Raw genomic sequence first — 16,695 nt, 5'->3', positions numbered from 1 at the left:
TTGAACAAGTAGATTTGTGGGGGAAGCCACAGAGAGGCCATCGTTCACGTTGAAAGAGCTGCAGAATTCAATAGCTATAACAGAGTAAAGGTGACCCACTTGACCAAATGAAGAGCTGTGAATAACACTGCTATGAGAGGCTGGCACAAAGATGCAATTACTCAAAAAGAACCACGTGAATTTGCCAAGAAAACAGTGATTTAGTTCAGCGTGGGAAAAGATTTTGTGGTCGAATGAGACCAAGAACTTTTTACATCAAATTCAAAGCTTTATGTGTGCCGTAAATCTTAAACTTGCAGCCCATGTTCCTCTTTAGTGACTGGACTTTTTAAAACAGAAGGAAGAATAGATGAGGCAAAATATATAGTGAACTACTGCAGGAGAGCCTGTTTAATTCTGTATCAGAATTGAAGCATGCAAAGAAGTTGATCCCAAACACCGAACAAACACTGGAGTGGCTCATAGAGAGTCTGTGGAAAATCACACATACTTAGTCCAAAGGACTGGTGAAAGGTGTTAAAGTCTCAATTATTAATATGCAAAAATAATATTGAAAACAAAAATTACATACAAACACCATATTTCAGCTTTTTATTTTGTTAAGAAAGTTCTCTATAATGAAACAATGCACAAAATAAGGAACTGAGGGTACTGAATTTATATAGTTAGTCATGGCAGAAATGTTGCATGTATCATTTTATTATAATAGGAAATTAGGAATAAAAGAAAACATCCAAACATTTATGCAATCTTCTCTTACATGCATTTTTTTTGAAATATCACAATTTTACTCATGGCACACATTGTTCTGCTATTAAAACAGCATAAGGGCCGATCTCAGTAATCTAGAAATAAAAAGGTTGAATATGACAACTTGGTCAAAAAATTGAGGTATTCTTTATTATCTCTCAATAAATTTTATACCTTAACTGCTGTAACCATTCTTGTATTGAAAGAACATAACATATTAATAAAATACTAATCCATCCAACTAAACCAAATAAAATCAAACCTTAAACTTGTTTAATAAAATAAGAGAAATTAATAGAACCACATTTTGTCTATAGATATGCTAGACTATTACCCGGGTGAATCTCATGAAACCTGTCAAAAACATTTCATAGAAAAATAAGTGATATATGAAAAAAATCTCATTCTCATTACTGTAACAAAAAACAAAACAAAACAACTTAAATGTACTAAAACAAAACAACTCTAAATGAAAACATTGAAATTCAAAAAATTGCAATGCACCGAATCATTTATTTTCTTCTTCGGTTTTGAAGTGTGCACAATAAATGGAATGTTTTCATGAGGTTCACCCACCCAGTTTAGTTAGTATAATGTGTTGAAATCATAATATGAATAAATTTGATGTTAACATAATGAATCTTAAGTGATTAAATGTGTGTGTCAATGCTTTTTTAGGCTTTGCTTTTCTCAGAGGATTGCGGTGACGTCACCTCGCCACCTCTGAAGCGCTGACTGAGTTCAGCGGACATCACAGAGCAGCAGGATTTCTGTAAGAAAGTAGGTCATTTTCACTTTCAACTTGTGTCTGTTGTCTCAAGTCAATTTACTACCATGGTTCATTTTCAGAAAACATTGTTACCAAACACTCTGTAGCATTTTTTCTTAGTAGTGTATAGTTATTTAATGAATTTATCATAAACTTATTGTCCTACATTGTTTTAAATGTTTGAATCTTTGGCAGTTAAATTAGGCTTTTGCCTGGTTTCACAGTCAAGGCTTAAGCCTAGTCCCACACTAAAATGAATGTTTGAGCTGTTTTAACTGAAAGCAACTGTATTATAATATATATGTGCCATTGTTTTGTCTCAAGATGCACACCAGTAATGTTTTATTTATTTAATTTTATTTATTCCTGTGATGGCAAAGCTGAATTTTCAGCAGCGATTACTGCAACTTTCAGTGTCACGTGATCCTTCAGATATCATTCTAATATGGTACTTAAATGTACACTGTTACTATTTTTTGCTGGCAAAAAGAGAATGCGTAAGTTAAACTCTGTTATTACAGAGCTCGTAATAAAACGAGAATCAACATTGGCTTGGCTTTTCAGTGAACTGAGGGATTTGAAATGTTGTAAAAGTGACATGGAGATGGCGTTTTTATTACTCAACAGGTGAGTAAGGCATTTTATTGAACAGATAAACTGCCATATGTGACCCTGGACCACAAAACCAGTCATAATTCACACGGGTATATTTGTAGCAATAGCCAACAATACATTGTATGGACCAAAATGAGCGATTTTTCTTTTATGCCAGAAATCATTAGGATATTAAGTAAAGATCATGTTCCATTAAGATATTTTGTAAATTTCCTACCGTAAATATATATAAAAAAATGGGTTTTTGTGAGTGACTTAATTTGGACAACTTTAAAGGCAATTTTCTCAGTATTTTGATTTTTTTTGCACCCTCAGATTCCAGATTTTCAAATAGCTGTATATTGCCCTATCCTAATAAACCATACATCAATGGAAAGCTTATTTATTCAGCTTTTAGATGATGTATCTCAATTTCTAAAATTGACCCTTATGACTGGGTTTGTGGTCTAGGGTCACATATATAGCTGTAACAGAGTTAATTGTAATGCATTATCTATTGTGAAGGATCATTTCATTATGGTTGTTCTAGCGCTGTGCTGGAATTTATTTTCAAGGAAGTACCTTGTCTATTAATACATAACGTCTTAAGCTAGCTTGAGATCCTTTCCATCTAAACTGGTTATATCCCAAGCCTAGTAGTGAATGTTTCATGAGCAATAGGATAATCTCTTTCTCTCTTTTTTTATTAATGAAAAAGAACCATATTCATTCAAACAGTCATGCAGAGCAGAAGCACCAAAACAATGTTCTACCACAAAATGAAAGCAGTTTTGTTTTTTAACCACTAGAGGGCCTTAGTGTGCCTGTAAAAGCTAGGCTGTGTCTACAATTGCCCAATACTCTTAAATAAGGCACTATTTGAGGGACAGCCATTTGTAATGGTGTCCGAAACCATAGTGGATGTTATCAAGTGCACTCATTCAATCCCTCAATGCACCACTATAAGTGTACAACCGATGTACACCATAATGCACTCTGAGAGTTGCACCCCGAATGAATTCCCGCATCAGACCAGAAGATGGCACCCGCAGCTGAATCATCCATCCACTTTCCAAACCGCTGGTCCAATGTAGCTACAGCGTAATATTACACAGATATAAATTCCTTTTTAATTGATTATTAAATTGTTGGATTAAGATTTATATGCTAGTCTCCATTCCACTCTTTTCATTACTACTGGAGCTGCCAGTTTGCTAAGTATCAAATGATTATTAAACAGCAAACACAAAGTATGCAAAAGTGGCAGCCCTTCCTGCACACTCAGTGTCTGAATTCACTCACTCGTTTTCAATCACTCCTTCATATGGACTATATTAGCGGAGTAATGCAGGGAATAGTAAATGAGGGTATAGGGGACGATTTCGAACACCGCCCTTTTTTTATTATCACAGTTGAAAATGGTTGTGTTGCTTAAAAATTTGTAGAAATCGCAATACAGTTTTTTTTTTTTAAGGATGCTTTTTATGAACAGAAAGTTAGAAAAAAAACAGCATTTATTTGAAATAGAATTGAACATTAAATAAAAATGTAACATTGTAAATGTTTAGTCAATTAATTGTCTATTATCTAATTATCTATGTATATAAAGTGTAGATTTGCATATATGAAGAGTTTAAAAGCTGCTAAAGCCACCTCCATCAAAAATTAGATAATGATTTTGAGCGAATGCTCTCTGTACATAGTATGCGTAATGCGTTCATCAAATACTTTCGCTTCAAATCCGCTAAATCTCAGCACCAGCACATTCAGAAATACCGGTTCATTGGCAGAAAAAAAAAAAAAAAAAAAAAATATATATATATAGAGAGAGAGAGAGAGAGAGATGGAGATGGAAAAAGGACACCACATATAAAATTATCGAACTCACCTGCTGAGTGTTAGCGATTTTGCGTGATTTGGCTGCCAGTTCCATCAAAGCCAAGAAAAGCCCCAGTCCCAGACCAAGTGCCAGTAATAAGAAGATTCCCTTCAGACTGGCGGGCTTCAGTGGAGCACTCTTGCCATTTTTAGCCACACAACTGCTAGCCCACCATTTACTGCGCAAATAATCCAGCTCACCAGACTCACTCAGTTGGAGAATGGCAACACTTAGGTTTTTTACTAAAGGAGAGCCTGAGGACATTAACACACACATTCACACACACATTCACACACACATGCACACACACAATGAGACGGTGCCTCCATTTAAAGAAGTACTGTGATGGTACTAGGATGGTATCAGATGCTAATACCATGGCACTACTGATTACAATATTCATGTACCATGGTTTTTACATGGTAAATGAATGGTACTTACAAGAATATCATGGTATTATCATGGAACATTAAACCATTAATCTATGGCATTACCGTGGTATGTCTAAAAATAAGAATTTTGAGACTTCATTTTCTGTATGCAAAACAATATAATTGTATGCAACAGAGAGCATACCTAAAGGAGCAGCAATGCTGTATCCCCTCATGCCGATGATTTCTGGGGCACGTGTAAGGTTACAGTATCTCGCCACTGCCAGGTCGAGGGACACAGACTCGCCGATGAAAGCATAGTTGCCTTTCAGAGCCCTGTGGATACCTTCTGTCGCAGTGAGTGAATAGCTCTGGGCATCCTTGATGTGCTCATAGATTCTGTGGTATGTGGGGTTGTTTGAGTTCTGGTCAAAGACAAATAACAGTTAAACATGGTTGAGAGCAGCTCTTCAAATAATACTTAAAGTCATATGGGTGCATAACCAACAGACATCAAATGATATAAGATTCAGACTTAGTTTACACAAGTTTATTAGTTTACCCAAAATGTAGCATTGTAGTTGCATTACTTAGAGTTGTTAATAGACTTTTTTTGTATATACTAAAACTGCTGTCAGTCATCCATCAATACTGTCAAAATCATAAAAGTAATCAAATTGAATGGTTTAATCTAAGTGTTTTGAACAATCACTTTATATGATGAACAGGTTCCTGGTTCACCAAGTAAGCTGAGCTGCTGATGACCACGTTTGATGTGCATTGATCAAATATGTGAATAAAAGCTTAAATTAAATTAAATATGCTCATCATATACAGTGATCATGTCTCTTCATGAGATTTGTTTAAAATGCTCGATACATATACTTTTACTATGTACTTTGAAGTAAAAAAAATGTTGATACCGAGGCCTACTGGACAAAAATAGTTGAAAGAATATTACAAATATTGGAAGGTGAACAGAAGTTTCATGGGTTTGGGACAACATGAGGGTGAGTAATTTGACAGATTTTTCAGTTTGAACTAACCCTTCAAAGAAACTAACAGTCAACATTTGTCTGTCTTTCTATATAACAGAAATAATATTATATATTACAATTAAATTATTCTATTAATTGCATTGAATAAATGCTGTGTCTTACCTTGAAGAATGCAAAAGAGGAAGAATCTTTAATGGTACCGTACTCAATCAAGTTTTGATTAGCAAGGTCTTCAAAGCTCTTGATTGACAGTTGCTGGTTGTCTGAATGCAGCCATAAACTGAGGTTGGCAAAGTAACAAGCAAGCAACACTAATGAAAACAGCCACCAGATAGCTGTAATGACCCGTCCTGAAAGAGCCTTTGGGTGAGGACCAGCACCTATGGTAAAGATTTATAACAAACTTTTAATTTTTAGTAAACTATATGTCGCTGCAAATTTGTTCTGAGGTAATCTGGCAACCCAGGTTTACTGGAAAACGTGCCTGTGTCGTCATTTCTGCAACATGATATAGAGTACCTCAGGGATGACGTGTTTTTGTAGGCCAACCCGGAAGTTAGCGGCGCATGGGTTCCCTCGATTGAAAGCCTATGCATTTTTCCCATAGACTTTTGGAAAATCGCAGAAAATAAACTCAATTTAACAAAGGGTTATGACCAGGGGCGTAGTTTGTGGGGGGGATGGGGGGGAGGTAACCCCCCCCAATATTCAAATCCATCAGTTACAACCCCCCCAATACAATACAACCATACCAACGTTCAACCCCCCCAAAGTTGAAACCAAATCTACGCCCTTGGTTATGACACTTACACATTTTGTCTATCAAGATAATCTTTACAAGTTAACACAACATTTATAGATTTTGAAGCCTAAATAAAGTCGTCAGATATAAAAGGCTAACAGTAGGCTATAAACGGGCTACAGCACACCATGGTCGCGGATCAACATCACCACCACCAAGCTTCCTCAAACTTTATTTAGAAAACAACTTTATTTAAAAACATGCTCGCTGATTATGATATGTGCTGTTCTGAATACTTATCCACTTTTTCATGAGAAATGCTGTCCAAATGTCCCGTTTTTAATGATGACGTCTAAAGTCCCCGCCAAAGGAAGTAGTCCCTTTTAGCAATTTGTTAGCAACCGCCGATTTGAAGACACAGTAAAAGTTCCGTTGGAACCGGAAGTCCTAAAATGCTAACTCGCTTCCGGGTTTTGCCTACAAAAATGCGTCATCCCTGGGGTACTCTATTATGTTCAAGTGAAATGTCCAGGGAGTGGCACTAAAATAATGTTCAGTTTTATATGAAACGAATGAATGTGGCAACGTTTTATTACCTTGGTTGCTGTAGGCTATGTATCATGACTGTTCAGAAATAAAATGTCTGGTGAGTGAGTCTAAATGCTCTATTCGCGTTTGAAATAATTTAGGCCTACCATCTAAACCCAGGTAAAATAAAACCGATGCATTTGAGATAAAAATGCATTTGCAGAAGCAGTTATTTAATTTTAGCTTGTTTATCTTTACGCTCTTTTATCGTGAGTCGTGTTTCAAATTAGGGCAGGCCAACTCATATCTGAGTGCTCCGCATCACATTGCTCCCCTATCACAAAGACTATAGATATAGAAAGACAGTTCACTCCTATTATGCCAAGCTCACACTACAGGACTTTAAACGTTGGCAGATCGTTGTGCTGTTCAGACAACATGACTTGCTGTGAAGTCTTAAAGTCGTCGTGGTGTTCACACTATATGACACTACGTAAATGATCCGCAACAGGAGATTACACATTACACTGACTTTATTTGAAAATGGACATTGGGAAGAAGTTTGATTAAATTTTGAATTCAATTTAGATAAAATTAAATTAATTTACATATAAGTTTAAAATATTCTGGCTAACCTCCCAGAGTGAAGGTGATCGTTATTTTAGAACGTTTCCCTTTATTGTTTCCATGACGACGCATCATGCTTGTCACACACGCGGCCAGCGGCTCACCATGTCATCAACTATCTGATATTCAGATTCTCAAATATGTGCAAGTGAGTGTTTTGTCATTTAAAAACCTATATAATGACCTTGATCTTAATCTATAACACGAGATGGGCGCCACCATGTTTGTTTGCGCCTCAGTTCAGAGAGTCCTGTCAGTCGGATTTAAGGCCAGAACACACCAAGCCGACAGCGACAAACTAGTGGCGACAAAGCAGACTGCGGGGTTGGCTCACGTCAGCAGCGTCTGGGTCCAAAGATGCCCTGACACACCAGACCGATGGCCAAGTAGCACGTCCGTTCTGCGCCTCTGTAAGAAGAAATGCCTTTCTGTACCAGCAGGTGGCAGTAGCTGAACAGCCAATTAGAATGATCAGATGGCTCGAGGCGAGGGACCGACGAGCTCCGACGGCGATTCAACATGTCAAATCGGCCGAAAAAAAGCCAACGAGGACCAGCTTCAGCCAACGGTGCGGAACACACTGAGAAAACTAAGTTGGCCAACGAACAAAAACTGCCCGACGGCCGACAGTCGGCTTGGTGTGTTCCGCCCTTTACAGGCTACAGCACGAGAATTCATCCATTTGTCCCAAAATACATGTGGCCGGGAGAACAATAGAGTGAGTGAGCTTTATAGTTACTTACACAATGTGTATCTGATATGAATAAATGTCGGCAAATTATATTTGAGTGAATTGTTATTGCTGCTTCCATAGACATTACTGTGTATTTCATTGCTCTAGCTCGTTGACACTTGACACCACAGGATGTTGAGTCGGCCAACAGCTCCAGATATTTATCATGCTAGATATTTGTCTGGTGTCAGCGAGGTGTTGGCGACGCATCAGCAAGTGTCTTTAATGCATCGTTGAGTAGTTCACACATAAAGATTGACGAGCACCGATCACCTGCTGATTTGCCCCCAATCACAGCCCAACTTGTCGGCGAGCTCGTTAACTTCCAAATCGGGCTTAAATCGGGCTTAAAATCCTGTAGTGTGAACTTGGCATAGTTATGAATGGGAGAAACTGCAACGCGCAATATGGCGGAATACATCCCGCTTTCTAAGTAAAAGAGCCAATCGCTGATTGATCAAGTCATTGCATCACCGCAGCTGACGTTAGAAGCTCTGGTTCCCATAGAAACCTGAGACTCACGCTTAGGACTGCACATGCACATTGGCTTGTCTAGCCTGAAAAATAAGCTTTTTAATGCTATTTAAGCATAAGAAACAACATTTATGGGACAGTTCAAGTCAGAATTTGTTGCTGATTTCACTAAGCAGTTTTTGAGATTTCAGGATTATCATGCTGTAGCCCAGTGGTCCCAAACTGGGGGGCACAGAGTTATAAAGGGGGGGCACGAAGCTGAGGAATAGTGCACAGTCAGCAGATTATTATGCAAAAGAAACCTCTGCAGGGTTTATGCGGAATTATGTGGCTACTTGCCAGATAAGTAAATAGTTGAACACTAAATATGAATTTGACATTTTTATTATCTTAAAACGCCTTGCAGTATCCACTTGAATGGTCTATTATCAGTTGTAGTGGTTGTTGTTGTGCAATAACAGACCACTAGATGGCGTGGTTGAAGAATCAGAATTGAGTACTGTAGGGGGCTGTGTAGAAATATAAATTAATGCTAAATTAAAGCATGGACAAATTTGTGAAAGGACTGCCAGTGCCAGGTAAAAGTAAAGCAGATGATGCATATACTTCAGATTCATAAATACCAAAACAATGTGTCTAAACCAGTCGTGAGCGGTTGTTTTTCTCTACAAAAGGGGGGCCCTGCAGAAAAAATTTGGGAACCACTGCTGTAGCCTATGCTAACTGATGTTCATTTTAGCTGAAAATGGTTCTGAATGTGATGTATGTAGATGTTTTTGGAGTATTGAGATGTTTCCCAGTGAGCCTATGACACTTTTATGGTTGTTGCAATGTTGTTAAACAAAATATAAATAATTCCAATTTACCATAATACCAATGGCCAATGTTTATTCATTAATGGGCTCTTAACTATTTAATGCAATAGTAAAAAAATAAGTAAATCCAAATCCAAGTAAATCCTGCTGAAAAACAGCCTACGATTAGCTAAGTTGTTTTGTTGTATTGTTCCTCTTAGTCTGAAGCGTGTGAGGGTGTAAATACTTGTAACCATACTTATCCATGCTATGTACGTTACCTTGAAGAGTCAGTGCTCCCACAGTATACCAAAAACTGTGTGAGAGCGTGAAGACATTTTCGTTCTCTGGTTGCTCCCATTCACAGGGGCTAATCCTAAAAAAAGACAGAACCATAGTCATGGTTTTGCAGATTTTTTGGATATCATGGTAATTCTTTGAAGTATCTTGGAATACCATGTAAGTACCTTGGCATATAATATGAACAGTTCATTCAATCATCCTACATTTCAAAGTGCCATGGTATTACCATCCCACCCTTACCGTGACACTAAGAAGATACAGGCAGAGGTCAACAGGTAGGCAACCAGTAAGCCCATCCACATCTCAGTGGAGAACAGGTTAAGGAGGCTCAGGAACTGCGAGTCATCTGAGGCCAAGTCTTTCATTAGGATGAAACTAAGGCCAGTCTGCATGAAGGGTTTGCTCATGTCCACAGCTGTCTCACGTTTAGCTGTAAGAGTTAGAGGCGCCACAGCGATGTCTGCTTCCTGTAGAAATCAGCAACACATACAGACAGAAACACACAAAGAGGGTTTGTTGGGACACTTTTTATGTAATAAAGGCAAACTTTTGTAGAAACAGATGTAGATTGTAGATGTAGATGTCTCAATGAAAAAGGCACACCTTCACATTTTCAGACAAGATGAACAGAAATTATATATTTAAGTATAAATACAGAAAATGCAAGAATTAGTGAATGGAAAAATGTAAAATTGTGAAACATTATTCTAATTTAAAATAGCCTCTCTGTTTTCTATTTTAATGTATTTTAGAATGTAATTTATTCCTGTGGTGGCAGAGATTAATTTTCAGCAGCTATTACTCGAGTCTTATGTGTCACATGATCCTTCAGAAATCCTTTGAATATGTTGTTCCCTTTCGAAGGAACTCAGCGCTGCGTCATGGTGTTGAGGCTATAGGAAGGCTTCCAGTGTTCTAGTGTGCCGGTGTCTGAACCATGTGTGTAATCACGCCAATTTCATTTGCCGACAGAGGATCCGCATTAGACGTCATAAAATCATATGAGAACTTTTTCACCTTTATTGTAAAATTGCAATCTATGCAATGCCACTGAAAACCAAAGTAACATTTCAGAGAAGAAAAATAAAAATGAAAACCTTGCAATAACTAACTGCATAAATGTGCACCCTTAAACTGATTTTTACTACCTAATAGCACCCTTTGATTTTATTGAGCTGGATAGGAGTCTATTAGCTTGTCACATCTTGATTTGAGAGTATTTTCCAACTCTTCTTTGCAAAATCGTTCCAGATCTATTAAATTGTGAGGGCATCTTCTATGCATGGAAGCCCCAGTTTCAGCCGAAGAAAGGCAGCCCTGAAGCATAATGCTGCCACTACCATGCATCACTTTGTCATTCTTTTGCTGATGTGTTGTGTTGTGTTGTTTTTGTGCCAAACATTTACAATTTTGGCCAAAAAGCTTAATCTTATAAGACCATTACACATTTTTCCACATGGTTTGGGGAGATTGTGTATATGCTTTCGCAAAGTTTAGCTGGACTTGGATTTATTTTTTTCTTGTGTCTTTCCACCCTGCCCCGTAGCTATGGCGTTATTTTACTGTCAATTGTCGAGAGCACATTATTGTGACGCGAGAGCATATCAATGTAATGCGCGAGCGCAAATCTGTCCGCTCGCGCGCGGATTTCCTCTGCTCTCGCGCAAATCTGTCCGCTCGCGCGCGGATTTCCTTTGCTCTCACGCAAATCTGGACGCGCGCGCTCAAATATACAGTGCTCTCTTATGAACTGCCTCTCCTCTCGCTAAGATATTGCGTGTGCACGCTCAAACTGTTTCCTGCGTGCTCAAACGTGTCCTGCGCGCTCAAACTGCACATGTGCGCTCACGAATCTCTCCGTGCTCTTGCAGAAATTAATTTGCTTTTGGATTAAATGCTGTCAAAAGTTATAAACCAATCAGAAGAGACGACTCTGATCCATGAAAATGCTACGTGGAATCTTATTGGCTGAGAGTGAACTGCGCCTGGAATTCTTTCGACAAAAATATATATTTTATTTCTTTACAATTTAATAATATTTATCAAATGTAACCTAGTCTAACTGCATCACATTACAGGTCAAACCCCTATTTATCTAAACAAACAAACAAAAAATGTTTCTTAAAGTTATTGTGGTCATACGTTTTGTGTTGAAATTAAAAAAAAAAAAAGGTAACATTTTACAATAAGGTTTTTATTTGTTAACATTAGTTAATGTATTATCTAACATGAACTAACAATGTGCAATACATTACTGTAATTATTAATCTTTGTTAACGTTAAAAATACAGCTGTTTGTTGGTTGTTTACTTCACAGTGCATTTAATAATGTTAACAAATACAACATTTGATTTTAATAACGTATTAGTAAATGTTGAAATTAACATTAACAAATATTAATAAATGCTGAAGAAGAGCAATTCATTATTAGTTAATGTTAACTAATGCAGTTAAATAATGTTAACGCAACCTTATTGTAAAGTATTACCAACAAACATCTTCTGATTTAAGACCGAACAAGATCAGGGTCAAATCGTCATTCCCTTAATACTTAATGTGGAGATCACATACCACCATAGTCAATTTCTTTTGAGGTCTGGAATTAATGATTCTGATACATCAAATACATTCTGATACATCAAATACATTTTAACAGTCACTGGTCACCACCTACTGGCAGAACAGTGTAACAACATTAGTTTCAACATTCATTTAGCTACTTATTTTAATTGCTGAAATCAGTGTATATTCAGACTATAAATTGTTATTGCAATACTTGCATTATTATTTAATGTTTGCAACACAGATGTAGCAATAGTATGTTGTTGAAAACACTTTGTGAAGCTGTTTAAAACATATAGCTTACATGACCACTGCTTTCAGCAGCAATGCAAAAGCAGGTTTAAATATTCTGGTATGATTGTAATTTCAAAAGGTTTAATAGACATAACCGAATCGTTGTCATTTAGGAATAAGATCGCGTTCTTTTGCTTAATCGTGCATACACAAGAGCTTAGGTATTTTTGTATGTCATGTTTTATACCAGACCTCAAAAGAAATTGACTATGGTGGTATGTGATCTCCACATTAAGTATTAAGGGAATGACGATTTGACCCTGATCTTGTTCGGTCTTAAATCAGAAGATGTTTGTTGGTAATACTTTACAATAAGGTTGCGTTAACATTATTTAACTGCATTAGTTAACATTAACTAATAATGAATTGCTCTTCTTCAGCATTTATTAATATTTGTTAATGTTAATTTCAACATTTACTAATACGTTATTAAAATCAAATGTTGTATTTGTTAACATTATTAAATGCACTGTGAAGTAAACAACCAACAAACAGCTGTATTTTTAACGTTAACAAAGATTAATAATTACAGTAATGTATTGCACATTGTTAGTTCATGTTAGATAATACATTAACTAATGTTAACAAATAAAAACCTTATTGTAAAATGTTACCTTTTTTTTTTTTAAATTTCAACACAAAACGTATGACCACAATAACTTTAAGAAACATTTTTTGTTTGTTTGTTTAGATAAATATGGGTTTGACCTGTAATGTGATGCAGTTAGACTAGGTTACATTTGATAAATATTATTAAATTGTAAAGAAATAAAATATATATTTTTGTCGAAAGAATTCCAGGCGCAGTTCACTCTCAGCCAATAAGATTCCACGTAGCATTTTCATGGATGAGTCGTCTCTTCTGATTGGTTTATAACTTTTGACAGCATTTAATCCAAAAGCAAATTAATTTCTGCAAGAGCACGGAGAGATTCGTGAGCGCACATGTGCAGTTTGAGCGCGCAGAACACGTTTGAGCACGCAGGAAACAGTTTGAGCGTGCACACGCAATATCTGAGCGAGAGGAGAGGCAGTTCATAAGAGAGCACTGTATATTTGAGCGCGCGCGTCCAGATTTGCGCGAGAGCAAAGGAAATCCGCGCGCGAGCGGACAGATTTGCGCGAGAGCAGAGGAAATCCGCGCGCGAGCGGACAGATTTGCGCTCGCGCATTACATTGATATGCTCTCGCGTCACAATAATGTGCTCTCGACAATTGACAGTAAAATAACGCCATACGTAGCCCAGACAGATGGAGAATATGAGAGTTAGTTGCCACATGTAAGGAGCAACCAACTCTTTTAATGTTGCTGTAGGCCTCTTGACAGCCTCCCTGACCAGTTTTTTCTTTGTCTTCTCATCAATTTTGGAGGGATATCCTGTTCTACATAATGTCACTGTTGTGCCATACTTTCTTCACTTGTTGAATACTGTCCTCACTGTGTTCCATGGTATATCATGCCTTGGAATTTTTTGTAGCCCTCACCTGAGTGATACCTTTCAACAATGAGATCCGTTGATGTTTCGTAAGTTCTTTGTAGACCAACCAAGAATATGTCAGAGAAATCTTACAAGAAGAGCTGAGATTTATTTGGAGTTAATCTGAGTCACGTCAGGTGAAGACTGGTGTGCACTATTTCACATAAGCTTGATGATGAGTTCATTCTGAACAGCCACATACCAAACTATAAAAGGATGTGCACACTTATGGAGGAATTGGATATTTTGTTTTAATTGATTTTTTTTCTATTTTCTATTTTAAACTTTGACATGGAACAGTTTTTGTCTACCTTGTCTACTTAAAGATTGTAATACTCACCCCTCTTACAACTTCTCCAATCATGCCATTCCAGTTGCCGCTGTCATCTGTTATGCCATATCGGCCGTCCTTCACAAGATGAATATCATACTTGAAATCTAATTTCTTAGAAACAGCTGACAGCAGGTCGATGCAGAAGCCCTCCAGTTCAGAGCCTTTAGACATTGCATATGGCTCCTCCTGCATGGAATTGTGGGCAAGTGTCAACCGAAATCATTTAGTTACAAATCATTAAAAATTGTAATTTATGAGTGGCCCAGATATAATTATTTTTATAATTATTAACTCACCTTGATGGTTGTAACTCTTAATGTTTGTGGTCCTAAAATATAAAACATTTCTTTCAACTTGTTTCAAATTTATAAGAATCCTTCACTAACTCTACTACAGGGTACAGATTATATGATTGGCTCAGTCTTGGTTCACAATTGTAAACAAATGTAATGAAATGTGAGTGTGGGTTCCCAGGACATTGCTATGTGGTGGTGGAGGCATTCTAATGATGTTTAGTTCATTGTCATGCTATGTTGCTAGGGTGTTCTGGGTGATTGTTAGGGCGTTGCTAGGGTGATCTGGTTAGTTGCTCACTGACCCAAGTAAAAAGGGTCTTTTTTTTGTGGCAGCTTTTCTCAAAATTTGTGGCATTTCCTATGTTGTTTTGCAGTGAAAATATACCACACACAACATTTTCTAACATTTTTATTACTTTCTGATCTGAAGAAACATTGGGCTCTTTAATTTATAAAGTCAAAAGTGAAAGTGACGTGACATGTAGCCAAGTATGGTGTCCCATACTCGGAACTGTTCACTCCACCAACAATTCCTGCCAGTTCTGAGACTTGAACCTGCAACCTTTTGGGTTACAAGTCCAACTCTCTAACCATTAAGCCACAACTGCCCACCTATATAAAAAGAGATCACTTAGAAAAACTTAAAGGAGAAGTCTAATGCTATTTCATGCATTCTGACTTATTTACACCGTTAAAGAGTTGGATTCTCATGTTAAACATGGCCATGGTTCGGACAAATAACAGAGTATTTCTGTGCCAAAAATACTCTTCCAATTCCTTACAAACTTCGCACTTTTTTTTGAGTATGGCCCTTTATTATATAATAAAGGGCGGAATTTCTTGTACGGGCACTTCTCCTGGAAGAGTGTGCGCACATCAACGCGCTTCATTTGGCTTTGCGGAAGTCATCGGCAGCGCTGCACAGGACTTGCTCCAGAAATTTGTCACTTTGTTTTTAGACTACGAAATCAACAGTGTCATCAAAGAAATGTGTTTTTGGTTGTGAGAGAAAGATAACCATGCTTCCCAAAGAACCCAGCGTTAAAGGTGCAATATGTAATAATTTTGCAGTGAAATATCCAAAAACCACTAGGTCAGTGTTATATATTTTGTTCACTTGAGTACTTACAACATCCCAAATGTTTGCAACTATTTGTAAATCGTGAGAAAATTGCAATTTTAACCAAGGCTCTGGGACGTGTGAGGAGTCGCCTGTCAATTGCGTCATACCTGCGTTACCCTCGGTTTCCGGTTTTATTTAGAAGAAACCATGGAAACACCAAAGGCGCTTTAATATTTACGTTTTAATAGACAAGGGAACAACTGTTTAGTTAGGTTTATAGACAGAAAACTAATTGTTGGTATATAGCTCAACACGTTTAGTCTTATTGTTTAAATCTAATTTTCTTTATTTTGTCTGCTCACCAAGGCTGCATTTATTTAATTAAAAATACAGTAAAAACAGTAACAGTGTGAAATGTTATTACAATTTAAAATAAATGTTTTCTGTTTGAATATATTTTATAAAGTAATTTATTCCTGTGATGGCAAAGCTGAATTTTCAGCATCATTACTTCAGTCTTCAGTGTCACATGATCCTTCAGAAATCATTCTAATATGCCGATTTGCTGCTTAAGAAACATTTATGATTATTATCAATGTTGAAAACAGTTGTGTAATTTTTTTTCAGGATTCCTTGATGAATAGAAAGTTCCTAAAAACAGCATTTATCTGAAATACAAAGCTTTTGTAACATTATACACTACCGTTCAAAAGTTTGGGGTCAGTAATAATTTTTATTTTTTTAAAAGAAATTAAAGAAATTAATACTTTTATTCAGCGAGGATGCATTAAATCGATCAAAAGTGACAGTAAAGACATTTATAATGTTACAAAAGATTATATTTCAAATAAATGCTGTTCTTTTGAACTTTCTATTCATCAAAGAATCCTGAAAAAAAAAAATTGTACACATATTTTGTACAATTGTACACAATAAATGTTTCTTGAGCAGCAGATCATCATATTAGAATGATTTCCAAAGGATCATGTGACACTGAAGACTGGAGTAATGATGCTGAAAATTCAGCTTTGATCACAGGAATAAATTACTTTATAAAATATATTCAAACAGAAAGCAGTTATTTTAAATTGTAATAATATTTCACA

General features: G+C 36.8%; 1 protein-coding gene and 1 long non-coding RNA gene across 3 annotated transcripts in view; one reads left to right on the top strand and one right to left on the bottom strand.

The window, feature by feature from the left end:
* Nucleotides 1-576: 576 nt before the first annotated feature.
* The window catches only part of si:ch211-251b21.1 (uncharacterized protein LOC571720 homolog), a 31,122-nt gene continuing 15,003 nt past the window's right edge, over nucleotides 577-16,695 (bottom strand). For both annotated transcript variants that reach the window (XM_048210756.1, XM_048210757.1), the window contains exons 3-10: nucleotides 14,527-14,558; nucleotides 14,237-14,416; nucleotides 9,803-10,029; nucleotides 9,541-9,635; nucleotides 5,524-5,741; nucleotides 4,569-4,788; nucleotides 4,002-4,246; nucleotides 577-1,520 (exon numbers count right to left, since the gene is read on the bottom strand). In XM_048210756.1, coding sequence (XP_048066713.1) covers nucleotides 1,425-1,520; nucleotides 4,002-4,246; nucleotides 4,569-4,788; nucleotides 5,524-5,741; nucleotides 9,541-9,635; nucleotides 9,803-10,029; nucleotides 14,237-14,416; nucleotides 14,527-14,558 — 1,313 coding nt within the window. In that variant the 3' untranslated portion in view covers nucleotides 577-1,424. The remainder of the gene's footprint in view (nucleotides 1,521-4,001; nucleotides 4,247-4,568; nucleotides 4,789-5,523; nucleotides 5,742-9,540; nucleotides 9,636-9,802; nucleotides 10,030-14,236; nucleotides 14,417-14,526; nucleotides 14,559-16,695) is intronic.
* LOC125280305 overlaps nucleotides 1,428-16,695 on the top strand; it is a 62,752-nt gene continuing 47,484 nt past the window's right edge. The window contains exon 1 of the long non-coding RNA XR_007187577.1: nucleotides 1,428-1,530. This is a non-coding gene — a long non-coding RNA (uncharacterized LOC125280305). The remainder of the gene's footprint in view (nucleotides 1,531-16,695) is intronic.

Source organism: Megalobrama amblycephala, linkage group LG12 (assembly GCF_018812025.1).
Source record: "Megalobrama amblycephala isolate DHTTF-2021 linkage group LG12, ASM1881202v1, whole genome shotgun sequence".
NCBI lineage: Eukaryota > Metazoa > Chordata > Actinopteri > Cypriniformes > Xenocyprididae > Megalobrama > Megalobrama amblycephala.
This window is presented reverse-complemented; position numbering and strand designations above follow the sequence as displayed.